Genomic DNA, 25,293 nt, shown 5'->3' with positions numbered 1-25,293 from the left:
TCAATAAAGGCATTGCCTTAATATATATTGTGGAGTTTTCCCTTATGGCACAACAGTTAACCTTGGCCTGTTTGTTTGTTTGTTTGTTTGTTTGTTTGTTTGTTTGTAACATGGAAAAAAACCCAAATTTAGCCAGGATCCTAAACTAGAGGGAAAGGATTTTATAGCACCTGAAGATGGCATTTTATTATTAAAGGAAGAATTCCCTCCAGCCACTGGGTAAAGCTACCCAATTTGCGTTTTGTTGACTTTTTCACCTAGCACAGCAGCTATATTTTATCTCTACCAATTTTTATATAATGACTGCATTTTTATTATTATTCTCTACCTACCAGAGGAGCGTGGCAGGTAGGATGGCAGCAAAACTAAGCAGCAAGGGGTGGTTGTGCATTTGCAGAAATGGAGACTCAATCATTATGTGTTTTCTCCTTCCCAGAAGGCCTGGGTTGAAACCTGACACAAGCAAAACACCTGAAACGGTCTCATTTGAATGTTTGCTACCTCCTCCCACATTTAAGACTCTATCAGGTGCAGACAAAGATGGCTTGAATAACAGCCTTTCCCCCTCTCCTTTTTTTCATAATCTAGCCAGTGGAAGAATTCTGGGGAACTTGAAAGTTTACACACTTTTGTGACATTATGGTTGGCCTAATAAAGGTAGTGCCTTAATATGTAGCTTTGAACAGTAAAAATGGCCCACTCTTCCATGAGATTGCACAGAATCATGAGCATATTGGTTTAGAACACAGCTGAAAAAATGGATATTCTTAAATTGATGGAAGTGAGTGTTGTCATAAATATACAATACTAATTAAACAGCAACCCACACGTACATATTAACTTGATTACTCATGTGATAGCTTTGCTACATGAAAAAGTGCGCACAGAATATGTACCACAGGTAATAACTATGTTTTTACCACTTACCGTACTCTCTCACATGAAGTCAATATGCAGAAAGTTCAAATAATAATAATTGCATTCTAGGATTATTCAATTACAATCCTCCTGATACAGAACAATCAATGCTAAAAATAAGCTCCCTTTTGGAGTCCTCTAAATCCTTAATCACATTAGTTTGCATGCTGATAAAATACACGACCTTAGAACAGGACTGGTAGGACAGATTGTTATCTCCCTACACAGGACAAGTTTGAAAGGTGCATGGAGCCACTCACTTGTCAATCACCTGACATCAGCTGACCTATTTTGCCTGCTATTTTCTGCTGTGCTGTGAACCAGCCTCTGGAGACCTGTCCATCAGCTCATGATCAAACATTCATAAGTTCAGGTCAAAGTGCTGCAGAAAAGTTATTTTAGCTTGTTAAGTTCATATGTCTAGATATTATATGCTAAAAAAAGGTCTACCATGCAGGTAACTTATTAATGTGCAGTATAAAAATGCTGTAAATAAGTAAGCATATGTTTACAAATTTATCAGTGAGAGACAAAATTTTCAACTACTCTCCCCTCACAAGCCAAGCAGCCGTTTGAGATCTCAATGCCAATTAGCATCAGACAATACATAAAGCCAATCTTATAGTTTGGTCCTAGTATTCACACCAAGTTATTATTATTTATTTAATTATATACCGCTCTATACCTGGGGGTCTCAGGACGGTTCACAGAATAATTGTAATCCCTGCAAAGGAAGAAGTTTGGCTAAAGCATAGCGTAAGAGTTTCCTCATGAGCCCCCAGTGGGAAAAGATTCTACAACGAAAGGTCAGAACTCCTCTCCTGCCTTCCTGCAGCAGTATGATGGTTATACGTATTGGAACCTCTTGTGCAGCACTTCAAAATGAAACTGCAGCATTGTTGTCAAAGTATGGTATATGGCAAGCAAGTAATAGTGAACTACAGAGAGAACTTGACCCCTTCAAACAGAGATGGCCTGGATTTACCAGCAATGCCTTGTCAGATGGTACTGTTACAAAAATGGCAACAGCAGAGCTTTTCATCACCACAAACACTGTTGAGTTCTTTGAACAGAACCCCTGCTGCTCAGTTGTTCAGCATCAGTGCCAGTTGAGTATCTACCCTTGAACTTCAGCAACCACCTGCCTAATGTAAACCAGACTCGACAACAAGGCAGTGGTGATCGCCAAAGAGAAACCACTCCAATAGGTTGCAGCAGTTGTCAAGCAGGGCCAATCCATCAGCATTCTACTGAAAGGTCAGTTCTGTCAGGCTCCTCAATCCTGGAACTGTTTTCATTCCAGCTGGTCACTATAAAAACTGCTATTTAACTTTGGTGTCTGAGTGCTTTACCCACCTCTTTCCTCCCCATCCTTTTTTCATTTTTGTGTCATGTATTTTAGATTACAAAACTTATTTTTTGATAATATGTAAACTACTCTGGAAGCCTTTTTGGCTGAACAGCAGAGTAAAAATGCACTAAATAAACCATGCTAGTGACAAAAGGTCAACCTGCTTTTTCACCAGTCCAGTCAGGTCACTGAAAGAGCAGCCTGCATGGTCAATGAGAGTGGGAATCAGATATCCTTTAAGAGATTTCTACAGTTAGTTCCACCAATGTCACCACAGGGAAAGCCTCATTTACTAGACCATTGCTTTGGCAGTGGTATCACAAAAAGAGGGAGCTGTGGCTTCAGAAGATAATGATCCAACTATGCCAGTATTATTTAACACACCTGCAGTGCTGGAGCTAGAGGATATGCCCCAGGTGGCAGCAAATATCATTTTGCCCTGAGTCATGTCTACTCAGAAGCAAGCATTCAATGGGGCTTACTTCCAGGTAAATAAGTGTTAGTAAGAGAACCTCAATTTTAATCATGGCAGTTCATAAGTAAGCCCTACTGAATTCAACTGAGGCAGCAGCAGTGCAGTCTTTTGCCCTCTGCAGCAAAATTTATAAAGCCTGCACTGCACACTCAACAAGTGACCCACCTGTTTCTAGACTGGTGCTGAATATATTGGAAATGCATCCCAACCTCAAATTTTACTTGGTAAAAACCTCTATTTGTTACGAAGGCCAAGAAGCCACCTTTCACAGCCATTTATTGCAGCCCATAACAATGAACCGAGATTGCCTCAAAACCACTCATTGAAGAAATCTATATGCAATAGTCTGACTAACAGATTCACTAGCAAACCAGTTTGTAAATGAAACAGACTTCTATTCACTAAATGGTGGAAATGATCACTGGCCTTCAGATATATTATTTGTTGGCTTTAATGCTTTTGAAACGTTTCACACTACCACTAGCCATTCCTTAATACTAAAGTTACAATCCCTTGTACACTTATTAGTAAGTACCATTGCACTGGGCCGCATTTGCTTTTGAGTAAACATACTTACAATCACATTGTATGTATTTTGGGAGGTATTCATAAAGCTAGACGCTTATGACAAAACTGTCTTGACCGTCCATAAGAAGAGTCCCTTGAACAGATGCTGTTCATTCATGGGCTGGTAACTTTACATATTTTCGTCTTTGAAGCCCTTCTTCACATCCATGCGAAATGGTTAAGGCGCCACAGATACCCGAGAGCAGAAACCTTCCCTATCTCCAGGCATCAACAAAGGGAGTCATAGGATAGGGGAGGTTGGGGAAAGAAAGGGTGGGCTCGGAAGAGAAGAGCAACTGTAGCTTCCACGCCTGCCCAGGGCGTCGGTCTCTTTAAGAAGCTATACGGCGTTGTTAGGCAACCAGATTACAACAAAACCCGGGGCCTCTCCGCACTCCTGGACCCGCGCAGTCTGCGCTCCTCTACAGAAAGGCACAACTCCCAGTCGGAGGAATAAGACTTCAAGGTGCAACATTCCCCCCACCCACCCCCAAAAAAGAGGATTTTGCGCACACCAAAACTCCCCCCTACCCGAGCGAAGCCCCTCGAGGAGAGCCCCAAACTCCCCCCAAACTCTTAAAGGATGCGTGCGGGGACTTCCCTCAGCACCCCGCGCGCGCCAAGACGCCCCTTCCTCACCCTCGTCTACTTAGGGCGAATATTCCACCCCCGGGGAAGTGGGATGCGCTCTTCTTTGCGCGCACTTCCCAACCCTCTCCAGAGAGCGACCCAAGTTACCGGACGGGTGCGCGCCTCTCTCTCTCGTCCGAGGTCTTTGGAGCTGCAGCCGCTCGGAACCCGCCCGAAACGCACCTCTCGCTCCGGAGAGGCCCAGCCGCCGGCGGGTTGTAAAACAGCTGCTACGGCAGCGCCTCCCGTCGCCTCGCCGCTCCGCCGAAGTCGCTCCAGCCCTCCGCCTTCTCGGGGAGGAGCCAGCCTAACGGCCGGAGAGGGGACGGGGCTGCCGCGCACGAACAGCTCCCTCTGGTGCTTGTCGCCAAGAGGAAACCCGGCCTAAAACCTGTAGCTCAGTAGAACAGCGCCTTAAGGGGGTTTTGTCTCCTGGAAAGGAAAGGTGCTAAGTGCTACTCCTTTAGCACTCCTTTAAAGTGCCTCCTTTAAATCCTTTTAACATCAGGTGTTTTGAGAGTTGCGCGTGGTTGCACAGCAGCGAAGGGCAGGCGCTCTGTGCATGCTCGGAGAAACATGCTTTTTTTTTTTGCTATCACTTCGTCGCGGGGCGAGTGCAAACGGCACAATCAAAGGCTAGCTAGGCAATGTTGTTGGAAACGGAGGGCAATAACATCCTGCTTCTTTTTAGGCGGACCTAGTTGAGTCTGGCCTGGCCACTCTGTGGGTACTTTGCGCGTGTTTGTATTCCGCACCCTGGAATATAGGCGTGATGTTCTGTCACTTTCTTGAATGGCCAGATCTCTCCTCAATATAGAGATATATAAGAACACTCACTCTCTGCACTTGACTATATTAGGGGAAATCTAGAAGCTCTGTTTCTAAGCAAATGAGAGTTAAAGAACACGCCCCTATGCCCTATATTATTCCCTCAGAGAATTCTGGGCACTGTAGTTTGTTAAGGGTTGCTGGGAATTGTAAGCGAGGGATAAAGGTACAGTATAGTGCGTGCACAGTCTTAAAAGTATGGTGTGTACACAGAGTCAAGAACAACACGTTGATGCAGAATATGAGGAGTGCCTCAACAGATGAAAATGCATTGATTATGGTGGAGCAAAAAGGGGATTGTTTACAAATATTATTCCGGCTTCCTTCGATGCGTTCTTATATGTTCTTTCAAAACAAAGCTCAATAGAATAGATTAACAGGGAACGTTTCATAGAATTTTAAGAGTTGAAAAGGATCTCGGGTGTCACGTAATGCTCAATGCAGAACCCACAATGCAGGAGAGGGGACTCCTGCTCCCCTGGCAGGTGGCAGCCCAGCCTCTGGTTTTAAATTTCAGAGGTGAAAGCTATGAATAAGCGGGAAGGCATACCCCATAATGCGCCATTGGGATGTCATGTTTTTTAGATACCAGAAACTCACTTTAAAATGTGGAGTAGTTTGCCCTCACAAATAAAAGGCGGGCTTTGCGATGGCAGGGAAGACGTGGATATAATTTTTACGCGTCTTTCCTGGAATTCAGACGTGGGGTGGGAATAATTCTTTCGGGGCAGAGCGGGTTAATGACTGACTCGCAGGAGGGCTCGTGCCACGACGCCTCTCCTCGATGGGCAACCCCGTCACTGCGAAAAGACTGGGATGGCCGTTCTCCGCGCGGGAGGCTAATTCCACCGTTTCTCGCTAGGGGGCGGGCGAGCCAGCTCGAGGCGTCGCGGAGCGGGCGGAACCATTCGCGGGGGACACTCTATCCCCGCCCAGCCCGCTTGCCCAGCGCCTACACCCACTTCCGCCGCGCTTGCTTCGCTCTGTTGCGGCAAGCAGGCCGGGAGGCTCGACTGCCCGGAGGGTCTATCATCGGCTAGCAGGGCCCGGCTCGGCTCGGCCTGAGGAACCCGGTGAGATGGCAGCGGCCGGCCCTTCCGGGAGCGGGATGGCCCAGAAGACGTGGGAGATGGCCAACAACATGCAGGAGGCGCAGAGCATCGATGAGATCTATAAGTACGACCGCAAGCAGCAGCAGGAGATCCTGGCGGCGAAGCCGTGGACCAAGGAGTAAGTGAGCGGGTGGGCAAAGCGGGGGAGGATCTCCTCCCAGGCTACTCTTTGTGGCTCAGTTCGAAGGACTCGGCCCGGACCCCGGTGCTGTTTGGTCCCGGGAGAGGAAGGGCGAGGGGCTGTGATGATGCACCTGCCCTAGATATTACCTCTCATGTAGGACTTGACAAGAAGAGGTAGAGGTGAGTAAGAGGAAATATCAAAATGCAAAACTCTGGACAGGTGCAGGTAAGAAAGATTGCCTCTTGGAGATCTTAAGAGAAGAAAAAGTAACAGGTCTTGACAGTCGTTTGTAAAGATGGGGTGAACGAGGGAAGGCGGGGAGTCAAAGATAAATCCAAGGAAAGTAGAAATGATGGGTGAATGCCCCAGACACGCCATGACTCCTTCATTTTGACACTGAGTGAAGGCAAGGGGGGGGGTATGAAATGGAAAAACAAGCAACCTCCCAAGAACAAATGTTACTAGCAAATGAAACGTCTTAAAATGTTGTATGCTGAGAAGTCAAAGGCCTCTTCTGGGAGAAAATAAGTAACACACACTTCTGGAACTCCCCCTTCTCACAATTTTCTAGCTATTCCCAAATGTGTGAGGGGTCAGTCATTCGTTCTTAATTGAAGCAGGATTCTGTACCTGGGTTTCTCACATCCACACAATTTGCTGCTGTACAACATAGGTTGCTTGTTACATTAAGAGAGAAACATTTTGTTCTTTTGAAATCTGGATCTATTTTATTAGTTTGAAATATTTATTTGCCACCCTATAACCATGTTCTCTGGGTGCCTTACAACAAATATAAAGGCGATTAAAATATGCATAATAAATCTATAAAATATATATCATTAAAAATCCATAGCTCTAGTGATAATGTTTTTTTGTAGCAGGAACAGATTTAAAGGTCTGGAACAACGAAAAGATTTTACTGAAATGACATCAGATTAGGCATGTGGTGAGCCTCTTTGGGGAGAGCATTTTATAGCCAGGCTACCATAAATGAAAACACCTTTTGTCAGTAGCTACCATATGCACCTCCTGAAGAAGGACCGTAGAAGATCCTATGGTTTAAGTAGGTGCATATGGGTATGTACTATACTGTTGAGTATATCTGTAACCTCTGTATTTAGCGATTGCAATTCTCCAGCTTCACCTGGTATGCCATCTATTCCTGACCACTATAGTCCTTGTATTGATAACCTCAAGACTGGATTACTGCAATGTGCTCTATGTGTAGGGCTGGCCTTGGGCCTGGTACTGAAACTCCAGCTAGTGCAGTGTTGCAGCTAGACTGCTGAGGAAGGCAAATGGCCAACAGAATTTGACACCTCTGCTAAAATATTTGGCTGCCCACATGCTGCCAAGCCAGGTTCAAATTTCTTGTACAGTATTACTATATAAACCCTGAAGAAATTGGGTCCAAGATACCTTAAGGACCGCCTGAGGCCTTACATCACTCTGAGAAGTACTCTTAGTTGTCCTCTTTGTTATAGATGCCCAACTTAATTCAGCTAGAAGTATTTAGTGTCCCTGGTCCCATGCGAAGATTCAGCAGGCATTCTCACTGCTAACTTTCAGATGTCTCAAATATGTTTTTATTAAGATAGTGCTTTACATTCAGTGATTTAAATTTTCCAAAGGTTGGCCAGTCATTTTTGTGATTATTTTGTATTTTATATGGTGGCATTGTTTTTATTGCTTCTGCATACTGCTGTACACCACCTTGGTATTTCATATCTGGTTGATTTAAAAAATATTTTTTATAAACAAAATCTTGTCCCGTATCATTTTATTGATTCTGAGTTTCAGGGTGAGCTTTCTTGCCTTAAATCATTTATTGTACTATGTGTTTCTTCTTTTCCTTTTCTGCTAAGCTCTTTTGTTTTTCCATTGCAGTCACCACTATTTCAAGTACTGCAAGATCTCTGCTCTGGCCCTCCTGAAGATGGTCATGCATGCTAGGTCAGGAGGCAATTTGGAAGTGATGGGCTTAATGCTTGGAAAAGTGGATGGCGAAACTATGATTATCATGGACAGCTTTGCTTTACCAGTCGAAGGCACTGAAACACGAGTTAACGCTCAGGCTGCTGCATATGAATATATGGCTGCGTATATAGAAAATGCAAAGCAGGTAAAAAGGGAAGACTGATTTCCTTTTAGCAAATTAGCATTGTGTTAAAACTGTTTATAATCACATCTGGGATTGGAGACACCTCAGTTTGTAATTTACAGTGGTACCCCGCAAGATGAACGCCTCGCAAGACGGAAAACCCGCTAGACGAAAGGGTTTTCCGTTTTGGAGGCGCTTCGCAAAACGAATTTCCCTATGGGCTTGCTTCGCAAGACGACAGCCCATAGGGAAATCTCCGGGACAGCGGGGAAGCGCAGCGCGTCTTCCCCACTGTCCTCGGACCTCCTCCCGCCGCCGGACATCGGAACGAAGCTCTTTTTTATGCATATTCTTACTGCTTCATTTTCTCCATTTTATGTACATCTTAATTGTCTTAGAAATTTTAAAGAAAATAATTTCTTCAATTTAATTTCTGCTTTTGTTAAGTGAACAACAAGCTCATTATTTACAAAAATAATAATACGGTAGCTTCTGAGCTTCCTGCCTGGCCATGTTTTTCAGAAAGCAATTTTGGAGTAGATGGGCTTTGTGTCTGATCCTGTAGGGCTTTTTATGTTCATTCATGGCTTAATTTTGAAATATCTGTGGTTTGCCAACTGTCCAAAAGAGGGCAGTATTCACAATGATTAAATTCAGTTTAACCTGCTTTCTTCCTCTTTCCCTTTTTTAAAAACTTTGGTTAGGTTGGTCGATTAGAAAATGCAATTGGCTGGTATCACAGCCACCCTGGCTATGGCTGCTGGCTTTCAGGAATTGATGTCAGTACTCAGATGCTTAACCAGCAATTTCAAGAACCATTTGTGGCTGTGGTTGTAAGTATATATTGGAATTCAAGCAAACTAAATACGAAATAGAGTTAGACAGTAAATTTAAGTTCTATTGCTGGGTTTTTTGTAACCAGGTAACTCCTATTAAAAAAACTCTGTTTCTTATATATTGGATGTAATTTCTTTTATATCTTGTTCTATTGAGCCATAAACTCGGCTGCCCTTTTCATTGATCACAACTAATTCAAGTCAGAATTTGCAGGATCACTTTGTAACATTGGAAAACTATGCATATACTGAATTGCCTATCACAGGGTAAGAACTTCTCATTGATTAGTTGAAGACATGCTCATGGGAGCAGATTCTTCTATTAAAACAAATTACATTTACATTTTAAGGGTCTTGTGTGCAGGACCTAAAATGAAGAAGGATAAGGCTTCCCGAATTCCCTAACTCCTCTGCTGTCTGTATGGACATTGGAGTGTTAGGGTCCATTACTCCCCTTTCCAGAGTTCCCCTGTTCACCAGAGAGAATTTTGTTACTTACACAATGTGAAGCAGAACCAAGAATAGCTCTTGTTATTACACTTGTTATTACAACTAAGACTGTTTTCAAGATAGTCTTTAATCAGGAGAACTGTATGTCTAAATAATTGCTTAAGAGAGTTTTAAGAAGCATAAATCAGGAGACAGGTCTATTGTTGGCTGGGAGGTGGGTACCAAATTTAGCCTCCCCAGCCTGTTTTTACTACTACTACACCTGAAGAACATCAGCTTGCAGAGAAGCCAGAAGGTTGTAGCCAATTAGTGCTACAACTTTAGCTGCTTCAGAAGCCTATTTATTTGGAGGCTTGATTGTTGGTGGACTTGCTCCTAGGTGTGAGATTGGAGAGGGGGCAGGAGTTATGTGAGTGAGCTTAGCTTCTAAGTAAGGGGATGAATGCTGGAGAGCTATGTGGAGAGAGGATGAATGCAGTTCACAAATGCATATCTAGTACAATTGGTGGGTATTTGGTAATTATGCATTCATTGTTCTTTTATTGCATTTTCCCTTTGCCTAAATATTCTATTCACCCCTTAAGGGGCCTTAGGGCCAAAAGGTAAAGGGACCCCTGACCATTTGGTTCAGTCGTGACCGACTCTGGGGTTGCAGTGCTCATCTCGCTTTATTGGCCGAGGGAGCTGGCGTACAGCTTCCAGGTCATGTGGCCAGCATGACTAAGCCGCTTCTGGCGAACCAGAGCAGTGCACAGAAACGCAGTTTACAACAGCAACAAAATCTTGCGGTATTTCTAGACTTTGAACTTACATTGTGGAATGTCCAGTAGAAAAGTAAAACTTTTAACATATTGGGGTAGAAGCCAGTATTTGCTCAAACCTCTCCATTGTGGGCAGCTGTGTCAAATGGTGCTACAGTAGAGAAAGAGGGAATCATTCGAAATTGGGTTGAAGAATCTTGCACCAATGGAACAGTTTCTTCTATTGATTTTAGGTAGTTCTCTCATCATTTTGCAGCCCCATATGAAACGTCCCACAATGTTCAGGAGGTTTTCAGGAGAGACTTTATTGGAAGCAGGAGAGGAGGCAAGATTAGTTGTGCAAGCTTCCATTCATTCATGCAACCACTAAGTTTAAGCCACCAAGATAGAATCTTTGAGTTTCTACAAAAGTCATATTATATTTATATTTTTTGGATAGGTACTAATCATCATTCTACTATAAAGGCTAAAGTGATCGGAATAATGGCCTTGATCTATAGCAGCGATGTCCAACTCTTCCTCCCTAAAAAAAAGCTCAACAACTTTGGCCTCCCCCCCCCAAAAAAAGAAGCCCCCCCTAACAAAAGCTCCTCCTCCCTCCAATGACAATGGGTAGATCACCGCCAGTTTTTTTATACTGGGAGTAGCTCACAGTCTCTTGGGAGTTGAAAGTGCCTGATCTAGAGTTAAGAAAATTGTGTTCAATTGCTTCTTAGAGTGCATTTTGTACAGTAATTCTCAAATGCATTTTACAGATTGATCCAACAAGGACAATATCTGCAGGAAAAGTAAATCTTGGAGCTTTTAGAACATATCCTAAGGTAACAATAATTATATAACCAAATGTATATGATGTAAGGATCCACCCTATGGATTTATTTTGTTTATTTAGCAAAATTTATATACAGTTTGATTGTAAGAAAAAATAACATTCCAAATGCATTACAAATGCTTTTTATTGATAATTAAAATTATCAAGCATCTAAAAATATTTAAAAGACTGTTAAAATCAATAGTAGCTAAAAATATATAAAACACATGTAACTTCTGCAGGTCTGTGTAGGCTTGCCTAAACAAAAATGTTTTCAGCAGTTGCCAAAAGAATACAGTGAAGGTGCCTGCCTGATGTCAACAGGTAGGAAGTTCCAAAGTGTAGGTGCTGCCACACTAAAATAGTGATTTCTTACAAAGGCAAAATGAGTATTATGTGGCACCTGTGATCATGCCAGTTCCACATATGAGAGCTGTGTACTGGGCATATCTAGGGTAAGGGAAAACTGGTCCCAAGCTGTTAAGAGCTTTGTATACTAAAAGGAACACTTTGAACTTGGCCCTGTAGCAAATGGACAGTCATTGCAGATCTCTGAGCAGAGGTATTATATTCTGTCAGCAGCCATGCTGCAGCATTCTGCACTAATTCCAGCTTTCAAATCAAGTGCAGGGGAAGCCCCATGTAGAGTGCACTGCAGTAATTCAGTTTTGAAGTCACCAATGCTTGAACTACTGTAGTCAAGCTCTCCTGGTCCATAGTTTTCACAGCTGGGTAAAAGGCGCTTTAGCCACTGACAGTACCTGGGCCTCCATTTACAGAGCTGGATCCAGAAGCACCCTATATATATATATATACCTGTTCCTTTAGGAGGAATGCAACCCTGTCCAGGACAGGCAGTTGACCAATTTATCAGACACAACAACTACCACTCGTCCACAGTGCCTCTGGGTCTTGCCAGGATTCAAGCTCAACTTATTTTCCCACATCCATCCCACCAGTGCATCCAGACACCATCCCATGGCCAGCCTGGCCTCTCCTGATTCAGATGTTATGGATAAATGAAGCCTGAGTATCATCAGCATGCTAATGGAAAAATCTGGATCTGTTTATATGAAAAGATGTTGCCTTACAACTTCAGTATCATAATTTGTTTCTTTCTCCTTCAGGGCTACAAACCTCCTGATGAGGGCCCTTCGGAATATCAGACTATCCCACTTAATAAAATAGAAGACTTTGGTGTGCACTGTAAACAGTAAGGAATTATTTCCTCATAGATAGATTTCAAAATGTTTTCCAGCTTGAAAACAAATGTTTGAAAAGATTTGTGAAATACCCAAGGCTTCTTGGATAGTCATATATTGAGGGGGGGGGGTGGGAGGTTTGTTTTCCTTTTGAAACAAAAAGAGGACAGTTGCTCACTAACAGACAAGAGGTTCCAGACTTCCTCTCTGAAAGGAGTTTTTCTCATGGAATACTCCACTGGAAGAAGGGGGAGGAGGCAATTTTCTCCTATTTCTTCTCCCTATAAACTCCAGTGCTCCCGAAAAAGTTGGTCCAGAAGTGAGGGGTACTCTGTAGAGCAGCATTCCCAATGCATTGTGTGGAAATTTTATCAACAATGTGTTGCTTAAATGAGTTTTAGTAGAAAAGTTGTTCTGGGCAGTTTTTCCTCAAGAAGCATTAAACTTGATAAAAGTTTCCTTGCAGCACATTGAGAACTATATCTAATATGCAGCTGTCCACTGTTTTGTTTTTGGATTTTTCTATGGCTGTTGTTTATCCCCTCTCCACTTCTGTGTAGGTGTTTGTTTTGCCCTATTCAAAGCTCAGGCGAAGGGTTATGGTGATAGTTCAGTATCCACAATACAATCATTCTGGTATATGTTTTGAGCATAAGACTACTGTGTGGCACTTTGTGGAACCAAGGCACGATTGATATTGCAGACATGAAATGATCCCTTAAATACTATCATACTGGGTGTACTGGACTGTTTTAGAATAGAGGTAGAGAACCTATGGCTCTTCAACTCTTGTCATCCTGGCTAGGGCTGATGGGAGTTGGAGTCCAGCAGCATCTGGAAGACCACAAGTCTCCCCACTTCTTTTAAAAGGAAAGATGACATTATTTCTTGGTCACATTTATGTTCTTGGGATTTGTCTATATTTGAGAGTTTTTAAAATGTAACATTTCATTGTGCAGTTCATGTTGAAAGTTGTTCATATACTTTTCTTGCAAAACAGGTATTATGCTTTAGAAGTCTCCTATTTCAAATCCTCTTTGGATCGCAAGTTGCTTGAGCTTTTGTGGAACAAATACTGGGTGAACACACTAAGTTCATCTAGTTTGCTTACTGTAAGTATCTTCGTGACTTTTAACCCTGATCAGTATGGTGTTCCAAAAATAAGCACTTTGGAAGTTCTTTCTGTAGGCTGGAAGATAAAACGAAACAGGAACAGAGAGGTATATGGAAGTGGAACCCAAGAGAAGCCTGTGCAGCGTACATGTTCTGTGCAAGTGATCTTGTATCCAATTACAGATCAGTCAGCACAAATCTGTTGCAAACTTTATGTTGAATTCATTGCAAGGAAAGAAGCTGGAAAGAGGCCAACTTTCTTCCCTCCAGCTTTTTGCATCTTTTCAGAGAGTGCTGTTTATCTTGTCTAGCAACTAAATATTCTAAATTTAATTTCTAACTGGCTACTGCTAAAAGACAGAGTAAACTTTAAAAGAACTAAAGTGCTTTAAATGAATTTTAATTACATTATTGCCTTACGCACAAAACAAAGTCTAGTGGTTGTAAATGTTTTAAAGGTGGTTACTCGCTCAACATATACTGTTCCAATTAGAAGCATTAATGGCAGTTAAAGAAACGTAAAATCTTATCTTCCAAATGCAGAATGCAGACTACACTACTGGGCAAGTATTTGATCTATCAGAGAAATTAGAACAATCAGAAGCCCAACTGGGTCGAGGAAGTTTCATGTTGGGTTTAGAGTCCCATGACAGAAAATCAGAGGACAAACTAGCCAAAGCAACAAGGGACAGGTAAGGTCTTCTCCTTAACTATATGATTTCAGAACATAAATTATTATGATTAAAATCACTTTACTCACTTCCTGTGGGCTGTTGTGACATATCACTTGCCAGTTTCATGGATTATTGAGTTTTCTTTTTAAGTCTTTGGAGCTCCTAGATGTTCCACCATTCCATTTGTTCCACCATTTTTCTTTTTATGTCATCTTTAGAATATAAGCTTAAGTAAGTATGAGGAGAGATTGACACAATGGATCGATAAGTGGATCTGTGCTGCAACTACACTTGGAATACTATGTCACCTCAAAAAGGTTATGGTAGAGTTGGGAAAGGTTCAAAAAAAGACAACCAAAATGATCAGAGGGATTGAGGATCTTTCCTATGAAGAAAGGTTGCAACATTTGGGGCTTTTCAGTTTAGAGAAAAGTGGAGACATGATAGAGATGTGTAAAGTGAGGCATGGTGTAGAGAAAGTGGATAGAGATGTTTTAGCATTAGAACTTTTGGACATCTAACAAAACTGAATGTTGAAAGATTCAGACAAAAGAAAGTGCTTCACAAAACACAGTTAAATTGTGGAATTCACTCCTACAAGTAACAATGGCCCCTACCTAACAAGAGAGGCTTTAAAAAGGATTAGACAAATTCATGAAGAATAAGGCTATAACGGCTACTAGCTATGATGGCTATGTTCTCCCTCCACGATCATAGGAAGTAAGCCTCTGCATATCAGTTGCTGGGAATCATAAGTGAGGCTTTGGTGCACTCATGTCCTGCTTTCGGGCTTCTCACCGGCATCTGGTTGGCCACTGTGAGACAAGGATGCTTTACCAGATGGACCATTGCCCTGACCCAGCAGGCTTCTCTTACGTTCTTTAGTGCATGCAACATGCAACTTTAGTGTATATTGAAACAATATACCACTTCTCTATGTATCTGTCTCAGATCTTTAAACTACTATTGACATAGTACAATAGCTGACATTTCTTTTTGTTTTAGATTTGAGGTGTCAGACACATAATGTCTGAAATTGTATGTTTCCATATAAAGCATGTTTGAATTTACCTTTTAAAACAAACAACAGTTCAGTCAACTATCAGACGCTATGTCTGCCTTTTCATAACTGGATGGTTGTAGAGATTCATGGGGTTATGGGCACCGTGAGCTTCTTAGACATCTGAATAACTTGCAATATAGTGACAGAATTGCATTTAGCCAACTTTAAATTTATGCCTTTGTTTTTCCCCAGCTGCAAGACCACCATAGAAGCAATACATGGATTGATGTCTCAGGTTATTAAGGACAAACTTTTTAATCAAATTAACATTGCTTGAAGTATATCACCGACCGATACGTATCTTCAGAATGGAGACAAACATACCTAGTTGGACTTGTTCAGTTTGGAGCTGAAGCCAGAATGGAAATCTTCAGTTAATTTGTTGTACTTTAAATCATCTCTACCACCTCTTTGCTCAATTTTAAGAACAGTGCTCTAAAATTTATTGTAATCTGTTCTTTACCATAAAGTTTTGGTTGTTGCTTCAAAAGAACAATAATTGTGACTGTTTCTGGATTTTGGAAGTTTAGAATTTATCTCTTTGTCAATCTGCAATAAAGATCTCTTTAAAATGGCCAGCTGCTTTTTTCATTTGCTTTGTTTAATTTTATCTCTGAAATTTATCATTCTTTCTCATTCCCATGTAGAACTCTTGAGCCAGAAACCGTAAATTGTCCCAAGCTTAGACCAAGCAGCCTCTCTACTTCTCAGTGCAAAAAACACTACAATCTGTCTCTGGTACATTATCTGCTCTGTACATGTCTTAGAGCAGAGTTCCTTCTTGAAGCTCAAACCTCTAGAATACAGACACAGACAAACACATTTGTGAACATGGTAGTTGTGGTTTTGTCTTGAAAGCCTGTGTAACTGTTTTATGTAGACTCCATAGGCTTGTGTTTTCCAAGATCGCTTTGCACTTCTAGTCACCAACTTTGTTGCGTGGATTACTGCATCTGTACTGGAATAGTTTTAAAGAAGTTTTTACTGTTTTGTTACTTGTTTGCTACTGTGGGCTCCTTTGGGGAGAAAGGTGAGGTATAAAATTTTTAAATAATGCTGTTAAGGCATGGTTTGAGAAACAACATTTTACCAGCAGTCATGGTGAGACTTCCTCTGGTATCGCTATCTGTTTTAGAACAGAAGCAAGGGGAAAGAGGATGAGTAAGAAGACCCTCTTGTGCAAGCAAGATGCCTCAACTGGATGTAGCCCCCCCCCTTTATTTTTACATTGGGAATAGAAAAATCTCATAATTGGGACATACTTTTCAATAATTTCAGAAACCAACTATTTAAGTGTCCATAATTCCTCTTAGTTGTCGCTCTTTACCTGTTGCTCTAAAACAAATTAGCATCTTATTTTAGTCAAGCCAATGGATGTAAGTAAGCTGCACACCGTATAAGCTGAGCCTAACACCCTTTCATAGGGTACAGATAGAGGTCTGGGCACCCACTTCTATCAACTCCATTCTGTTCAAGTATAAATACCCTGTAAGTGTATAAACTGTCCCACAAGACTAGTTTATTTCCTGATTTAAGTTCAGGTACTACAAATTTAAAATGTGGTCTAGTCTTAAGATTTCAAGGAACTTACCGGTAGGTAACTGATAATGCTTGAATCAAAATGTAAGTGATTGGTGCACTGCTGAAAAAGGAAGCCACTTTCATTGAACAGTATTGTTCTGCAATGCATTCTCACTGATTTGAAGCTATCACTTTAAGATATGTTGGAGTTAATATACAAAAACTCTTCCAGCTTGGAGGTTCCTTGTTTTTAAAATCAACACAATGTCTAGCCAGTTTTTATTTTGAACAATATTGCACAATACAAGAGTACAATGGTATACAGTGAACACCTTTTGAAAATAAGCATGACAAGGCCACAAAGCTTGGAATTATTCTCAGTGTTTCGCAGTTTGAATATGGTATGTTGCAGAGATAAAAGATTACAGGAAAACTGTGTGAATGATATGATGCAGATGTAAGAATCATGCATGCACAGGAATTCATTTATGCTCCTGAAGTCTGCACTGTGTCTAAATTCGTTGTATAAACTTAAGTGAAAACATACTGTTTACCTTTCAGCATTCTTCTATATTTCTGGATTATTTTAAAGTTAGTTAAACTGCAATGGCAACTTTGGTGAGCAGGAGCAATAGCTTTCTTGAGTAACTAGTTACATAAAACAGTGCTACAACTGCAGTATTGTTCTCATATTTTGTATACATTTTAAGTCTGAATGTGGATGCATTTGTAGACACACGCATTGTATGTTGAAGACTTAGAATTGCTCCACATATTTACTCATCAATACTTTTGAACTATCCAGTTCCTCCATAAGTATATACGTTGCTTTATAAAATGACCAACCCCCCCCCCCCCAATCAACCTCTAGACTCATCTTCCAAGTTCAGGTTGTTTATATGATTTGTACTAAACTTGCATGATGGACTCTGTAGATTTTCTGTAGTTCTAAATGTTTTAGCACAGCTGACTGAGTGAAGGGAAGCAGGGATTTACCTGGAATACTTCTATCTCATTGCTCTGTCTGACTTACGCTTTTATAATTATGCCGGTGGCGATGTTCTTTTACAGTAGATGTAGATCTGGGTCTCCTAGTGGGAGGTTATACATCTGAGGCAGATTGTGGAAAAGAGACATGCACGCTTACTGGTGTGCTGGCACAGCCATTTTTTCCTCTTCTCTCTTTTTAGGACCATATTAAAATGGAGACAGGATGAATAGCCCTACCTGTTCTACACTGTTTTTCAATTGTACTATTTTATAGTATTGGTTTATTGAAAACAAAATATGACATACATAATATTGGAATGGTATTGGAATGATATCTCAGAAGTAAAAAGATTGTAAAGGTGTCTGCAAATGAAGTGTTACATACATGGATAAAATGGATTAAAAATTAGTCTTTCTTTGATTTTCTCCAGGCTGCAGTTTTGCACAACTTTTTTGTGCAAACAAATCCTACTGAATACAGTGGAACTTACTTTTGAGTAAACATGCATAGAATTGTGCTATGAGTATCTTAAAATTGCTTGATAACATTAGATGTGTAGATACTGACACAGAACTAAAAAATATAGCACTTTGGGTTTTTTCTCATGTTCATAGCTACACGGATCACAGCAAATACTGTGTTTAAGACAGACAGGATGCAGAATGTGTTGCTATTGTACTTGGAAGTCACAAAATCTTATCTCTTCTTGCATTCAGATCTACTAAAATTCCACTCTTTATCCAATGTTTTATTCAGAAGGCTCTTCTAGTGCCAAACTGGACGGCATTTCAGCACCAGCCAAAGACCATTTTATTTTCCCAGGGTTTTTAATTGTTGCTTTTAAGCTGTTTGGTGTTTGATAACTCTGCTTCTTCTATATTGCTCTTTTATACTGTGATGTTTGAATGTTGTTTTAATATTTTTGCTTTAGTATGTTTTTTTTGTAATTTTAATTCTTTTGTAAGCTGCCCTGGGCACTTGTTAAGGGTTAGAATATAAATCAAATAATAAAAAAAATATTTGATACAAATGTATCAAAATGAGCTTGATAACAACTTGTTTTAAGTACTTGGAAGAAAGAAATTGCTGAACTGTATTTGATCATATCAATGATTAATGGCTTGACTGTAGATCTATTTTTTTTTTGCCAAGGCATAGGGACAACCAGAATTGGGGAGCCTCTTGTAAGCTAAGTAGCATTCATATTTATTTTGGAGTTAAGCACTATTATGCTGAACTTTGAAATGACCTAATAAAATGGAAGGCAAAAAAATCCTTCAGGGCACATTTTGATTAACTACATTCACATTTTTCAGTCATATTAACAAAGAAAGTGGTTCAGTTTTGGCCCCTATTCTTTCATCATTCATAATGGAGACAAATGAATTGTTAATTTTATTATAAAATTGTCAGGGGTCTAGGAAAATGTCTCTGTGTGTTTTTAAATACTGGTTAAGGTTGGTGAGAGTTGTAATCCAAAACATCTGAATGGAAAGGCTCTTGTGCAATACCCTTCAAAGACCTGCACCCATAAAAATGCACTTTGCACCTTCTGTGCTCTTCCCATTTTTGTGTGTGGGTTTGTGGGTGGGTGTGCGCGCGCAGCCACTGATAACCTTACATTCAGTAATGCAGTGGAGTAGGAACATCAGCAAGACATCTCCAGTACCTTTTCATAAGAGGAGTGATGACATATGCTGCTAACAAAGTATTTGTCAGTGGTGTAAGCTTGGATGGTGGGTCTAGCACATTTTTGTTAGATAGGCTAGACTCAGTAACTGACCCAAGCTCACTCTGCAAACCTCATGACTGATCATGGATATAAACACAAATCTTCACAGTCTTAGACCAGCATCATAGTCCAACATCCATGATATACCAATAAAATGGGTGTTGTGCTATGTATTGCTGCTTTTTTGGAAATATTAGTACAGCTTACTGTATTTTTTAGGAGTCATGGATATGGACCGCTTTAGGGTGTGATTATGGGGTTTGACATGAGAGCTCCTGTACTTCAAATAGTAACATGTCATAGCCAATGTCCAGTAGTATGCACATCATATACAGTATAGGTATTAGCAGGGAAGCCTAAGTAATTGAGGCAGTTTCATATGAATAAAGATGAGCTAATTTGGGACACGCACTATGTAAAATAATGTATGAGAATACAGTTTTGGATCATAATGGAGAGAAAGTGCATGAACCCTTTGAGAGGAAATTAAATTGTTTTAGAAACCTTCATTTTTACTGAAGTCTACATTCAACTCCTATGTAATTCATCTATCATTTCCTGTGTAAATTTCTCTGTTTATTTTAGACTCAGTTACCTTAGCACTTATGTATAACAGCAATGGCACTACTATTAAAAAGGAAATTAATATATGTGTTGCATGCAATCTTTTGTGATTATAACCATCTGCATTTTCCCCAGTTGTTGAAAGTAACAGTCATTCATTTGATGTATCACTTGAATTTGGATTTAAACAAATACATTTAAACTAATGCAGTTTTACTGCTTGTTGTGAAAGAAAGGTGTTTGCTGGATGCTAGTGTTTTGCTGTGTTCAATAAGAACAGGAATGGGAGGGGAATGTTTACAATGTGGTGCCTTCTTGAAAACGCACTGTGTCCACTATGAATTATCCTAACAAATGTTGATTTTCAATAGATATTAAGAGCTAAACACTTTATTTATTAAAAGTAATGTGTGTTTACACTGAATTGTGATATTTATCTCTTTTGGTGTATGTGCCCATTTCACTACCTTAACTGGTTCTGGTTTAAAAGACAGGTAGAGCTGGGTATCATCTGCATATTGATGAACACTCAACACAAACCCCCTGATGATCTCTCCCAACAGCTTCATGTAGATGTTAGAAAGCATGGGGGAGAGGACGGAACCCTGAGGCACCCCACAAGTGAGAGCCCAGGGGTCTGAACACTCATCCCCCACCACCACTTTCTGGACACGGTCCAGGAGAAAGGAGCGGAACCACTGTATAACAGTGCCCCCAGCTCCCAACCCCTAAAGACAGTCCAGAAGGATATTGTGGTTGATGGTATCAAAAGTCACTGAGAGATCCAGTAGAACTAGAAAACAGCTCTCACCTTTGTCCCTAGCCCGCCGGAGATCATCGACCAGTATGACCAAGGCAGTTTCAGTCCTGTGGTGAGGCCTGAATCCCAACTGGAAGGGATCCAAATGGGCCGCATCCTCCCCAATAGAACAATATTTAACACACCCAATAGAACTTTAAAGTGTTTAATTGTTATTAGATTGTGCCTTTTTGGCAGCAAACCAGATTATAGTGGCATGAATTTTATAAGCAAAAGCAATTATTATCACAAAGTAAGGTTGTGTGGATAGTGGGGCTGATTTGAAGCTGATCTGATCTTAATATTTATTGCCTGCGTTGTCTGCACTGAGTTGGGCCAAATTATAGAGAAGTATCGGTAGCTTTGGGTCCTTTTCACATACATTGCTGGGAAAGCCTGGTTGTAGTACAGCCTCCTACAGTGCTAGTCTAGATTTTGCAATTCAGCAGCCACTCAACTCAGCAACCATGCAAAACTGATTGGAGTAGCAGGCAGTCAGGGCACCATTAGTGGCTAGTGTTGGATAGGTTCCAATCCATCCTAAGCACTGAACTTCCTGGATGACCTTGGGCAAACTTTCAGCCAGAAATGGTGGGAGGGAGATCCTATGCCTGGAAAGAAGGGCATCAAACCCATCTTCCAAGGCCATTTGTGTGTGATGAAGTTTTGAACTGATCTCTGCAGCTCTGTGAGCATAAAAATCCACGCACAGAGGTAGCAAAGCAATTCTGCCTTGGCTTTATCTCTCTGTCCTCACAATACAACAGTCTTTGCATGACCAGGTGCCTCACAAGAGCTAGAAGTAGCATTGTCAAAGGCATCTGCTGTCAGAAGTGGCTCAAGAGAACGCGCTGGTAAGGTGACCTCTGGGTGTGTCCTCTGAAACTTACCTGGCGGCAGCAAGCTAGAGCATTCCAAGCAGAACTGGGTGACTGAGAATAGCCACTATTTTAATTTCCCATAATGTCCCCAGATGATGCTATGTCAGGGGCATTGTGGGAGATGAATATAGCAGCTCAGGTAGAACCATCCAGGGCTGCTCAGATAAACAGTCTCTCTTCCTCTCCTCCCCCTCTCCATACCTACATACATACTGCAGGCCCCTAAAAAGTCGTGGACTTCAGCAGCTGCCCCAGAATGCCAAGTGCTGACATTGGGTCTGTCTGATATAGTTGTACCTTGACAGTGAACTAACTAACCATATACATAAAATTTACTTTACAGAGTTCCTCAAAGACAAAGACTTCTTGTATTCTGACACCCTGAAAATACACAGACAATATTTCAACGTTCTATGCCAGTAGATTAGAATCTTATTTCAAATCTTGATGAACAAATATTTTCTCTTAAATCTCAAATAATATATTTTTAACTGAATTAGTAACAGAGACGGCTTTAGACACCTGCAAAAACTACAGCTACAAACAAGTCAAAGGTCTGAGGGCAAGGTAAGTTTAATAATATAAAAGCCCCCTTTTAAGGGGATATATTTCCCAGAACAACAACCTTTAGGGCACAGTCAGTTTTGATTGCAAATTGAAATACAGGAATAAGTTTATATTGTAATATTTTCTGTCATTTGATAAGTAGGCAAATGAACTTTCCAAATTTGAAAGATTTAAAAGTTTTATAGATCCTGCCAAATGCTAGGAAGAAATGGAAATGTTGAAGCTCATCTTGGATAACTCAAAAACTCATTAGGCAACATGTGCTCTTATAACAGCACAGAACCGAGGCCAGTGACAATTAAGCATATTTATGGTTCATTAACTTAAATAGGATTTCTTCATGTAACAACTGTTTTTAGAATTATATGTCCTGAATTATATGTCCTGCATAGATTTGTTCCGTGGGCTGGAGGGTCCCCAACCATCTTAGCCCTTAGCTATCCATTTCCAGCTGCAGCAGTGCCATACTAGCTTATGGACTTTAAAAAACAACTCCCTTGTAGACTCCTTCACCACTGGGAATAACTGCATGTTTTCCCCAAATGTTTAAAAAACGGGAAACCCCTAGTGCAACCTGTCATCCCATCCCAAGTAATCCCTTCCATTACACTGGAACTGGCTATTGTGTTCCTGGTGTATTGTCACTACCGTTTATGATGTCACGTATAGCATTAAAGGAGGGGGGGGTGCATAAAAAATAATGTCACTCCTCTGCGCATGATGAATCCTGATTACACAAAGGCATTTTACTCTAGAAAAGCCTTTTTTCTTGTCCACCTTAATACTAAAGTTGCTAAGGTGGCCTGAGAATTTTATATACTGTCCTAGCTTTGCAATACATTAACATTATACCATTTTCCTCTAATCAGCAAAATGGATGGGTTAAAAAAGAAGTAACAGCAACTGAATAATTCCATTTTTTACTTAGGTGGTGGTATAGCCTTGTATGGAGTGTGCCATTTCACAATGCAGTTGGAGGTGTCCAGTTAAAAAAACAATGCGCAGATACAGCATGGGGAAGGCTTAATCTTCCTTCAAATTAAGAGTTCCTGCCTGCAATCTTAAGTGGAGCAGCTGAAGCAAAAGTTTACCTGCAAAGTTCATAACAGGTGTCCTCAGCGGCCAACGAGATGCTAAGGAGAAAGAAGCCCACCTCAGACTCATTGAAATGAATGGCACTTCCAGACAAACATGCACAGGAATGCACTTCACAGCTCTCCCAAAAGGGAGTGTTCAGCTTTGGCTGGCTAAACCAATCATCTCGACAAACATTAGCTGAGGAAAATAATCTAGAAGGTCCACGAGAAGAACGGCGGGTTTATTATCATTCTTCAGTAATAGTACTGCGCGGAAAAGCAGCTCCAAACCCCGAGGTTTGGGACGGGGCAGATTCAAAATGAACCCCAAAACAGTAAAAAAGAAAGTCTACCTCTTGGAAGTACGGTATATTATTATTTTTCCCTATTGACGACGTCGTCGTCCGAACAATTTAGAATTGCATTAAAAATGTGTGTTCTGTAGCACACTTTATTATATATTCCCTATATCTTTAACAAAGCGGGGAGTGGGGGGGGGGGAGGATTCGGCCGTTAAACGATACGTCTCACACATAAAAAATGGAATCAAGTCCCTTTGTGAGGTAGCCGCGCGAACTCAGCTGCGCGCGCCGTTTCGAATGTCAGCGGCATTCAACCCGCCGGAAGAAGACCCAACAACAGGCAATTGCTAGGCGGCGACCGCGCCGAGCAGACGTGAAATTGCGCGTGCGCAAACCCTTACCTTCTTCCTCCTCCCGGCTCCTTTCCCCGCTTCGACCGCGACTCGGGAGCGCGCTTCGCTGCGCGGGTCGTAGGTGCGCTCTTGTGCCTCCCGTTGCCCGCGAAAGTGTTTGGACAGGCGACCTTTTCTGCCTCCATAGCAACGCGCTTGGCGTCTCCGTCCGTGGCGGCGAAGCCTCTTTGCCTGTGTTCACAGGCGCCCTGCTGCGACCCGTCCCCTTACCTGTCGCTGGCGTTTGGCGGGGAAAGAGGTTGTGGGGAAGCGCTGGGCAGAAGGGCGTGGAGTTCGTGTGAGTGGGGAAGGAGACCCGTGTGCGTCGGTGTCGGTGAATAGCGGGGCTACGACGGCCCAGCCGCCTTCTTGAGACATCATATAATTTGCTAGTGTAGGCGCGTTAGCCCTTGCCACACTTCGTCCGAAGGGAGACGACAGTCCTTCCGAGGAGCCCGTATCAAGTGTGGTTTGTGTGTAGCCCCGTAGAAACTGCCCCCACCTCTTGGCAATCTTTCCCTTCCGACACTTATTTCCCCCAGTCTGGGCTCGATCTGATAAGCTGAGAGAAAAGCGATTAGGGATGCAGGCAGATATGCTAGTGCTTCGTTTGCCATCTCCCCCACTCTTCTTACTGTATGAATGGGTGTAGCTGGGAGGGGGTCAGCTGCCCGCAAAAGAATACGAATCTGAGGTTCTGCCCCCCTAACAGAAGCCTCTCCCCCCCCCCAACAAAAATCCTGGCTAATTTCAGCATTTTTAACACGCCAAGATGATTCCAGCGCTACCCACTACGCATAACAGTAAATTGAAGTGTCCCTGCCTGACACATCGCAGAATTGTAAGGGAGTCGGGACCCCCAAAAGCATCTAATCCGACCCCTGCAAAAAAGGAGGAGGCATTCGCTTGTTCTGTGGGATTCAAGACATCTTTCCAGAAAAGGGTGTTTCTGGGTATTGCCTCTTACCCAAAATTAATGGTCAGGCTGCAATATTTGCAGCTGGGAAAATGTGATTCTCCCCACCCCTTCAGCTAGAAGCATTGCTACTGTAAGGACCATCTTTCATCCGCTGAATAACCCCTATACAAAAGGCAAACCAGAGAACCATGGGCGAAGCCAGAATTTATTTTAGGCGGGGCAGGCTTTATGTTAGGGGGGCAGAGAACTGAGTTAACTAACTGCCCAGTTGTGTCACAGGTAAGTATTTTTATATATTTACTTGATTTGAGGGGGCAGCTCACCCCCCTGGTTATGCCCTTGCTTAATCATCGTGCCCATTACACAATTTTGAAATTTCAAAAAGAGTTCAAATTCATTTGACCCTTAAACATAAAAAGTGGTTGAAGTTCCATTTTGCTACCAGCAGTGCTGTACCATTTCCTGGGCTTTTTCTACTTGTCAAGCACTGGTATTTCTACAGATCATTTTAATTTAGAAGTAGTGAACAGCAG

The 25,293-nt window shown here is 41.6% G+C and overlaps 2 protein-coding genes across 18 annotated transcripts in view; one reads left to right on the top strand and one right to left on the bottom strand.

Moving 5' to 3' along the window:
- The window catches only part of CSPP1 (centrosome and spindle pole associated protein 1), a 78,202-nt gene extending 54,297 nt beyond the window's left edge, over nt 1-23,905 (bottom strand). For 13 of the 17 annotated variants that reach the window (XR_014010623.1, XM_081204374.1, XM_081204386.1 and 10 more), the window contains exon 1: nt 4,050-5,416. The gene's annotated coding sequence lies outside the window, so the exon portion shown is untranslated. Of the gene's footprint in view, nt 1-3,321; nt 3,643-3,950; nt 5,417-23,850 lie in introns of those variants that run through there. The other 4 variants (XM_081204382.1, XM_081204383.1, XM_081204385.1 and 1 more) reach the window with 4 other exon arrangements.
- Nucleotides 5,711-15,592, top strand: COPS5 (COP9 signalosome subunit 5). The gene is made up of 8 exons (XM_081204987.1): nt 5,711-5,999; nt 7,893-8,127; nt 8,811-8,939; nt 10,909-10,974; nt 12,092-12,177; nt 13,167-13,278; nt 13,823-13,971; nt 15,209-15,592. Exons 1-8 carry the CDS (start codon nt 5,848-5,850, stop codon nt 15,291-15,293), a joined length of 1,014 nt encoding a protein of 337 aa, XP_081061113.1. The 5' UTR covers nt 5,711-5,847; the 3' UTR covers nt 15,294-15,592.
- Nucleotides 23,906-25,293: the final 1,388 nt, after the last annotated feature.

The sequence above is a fragment of the Podarcis bocagei genome (assembly GCF_964188305.1).
Source record: "Podarcis bocagei genome assembly, chromosome: 8".
Classification (NCBI taxonomy): Eukaryota; Metazoa; Chordata; class Lepidosauria; order Squamata; family Lacertidae; genus Podarcis; species Podarcis bocagei.
This window is presented reverse-complemented; position numbering and strand designations above follow the sequence as displayed.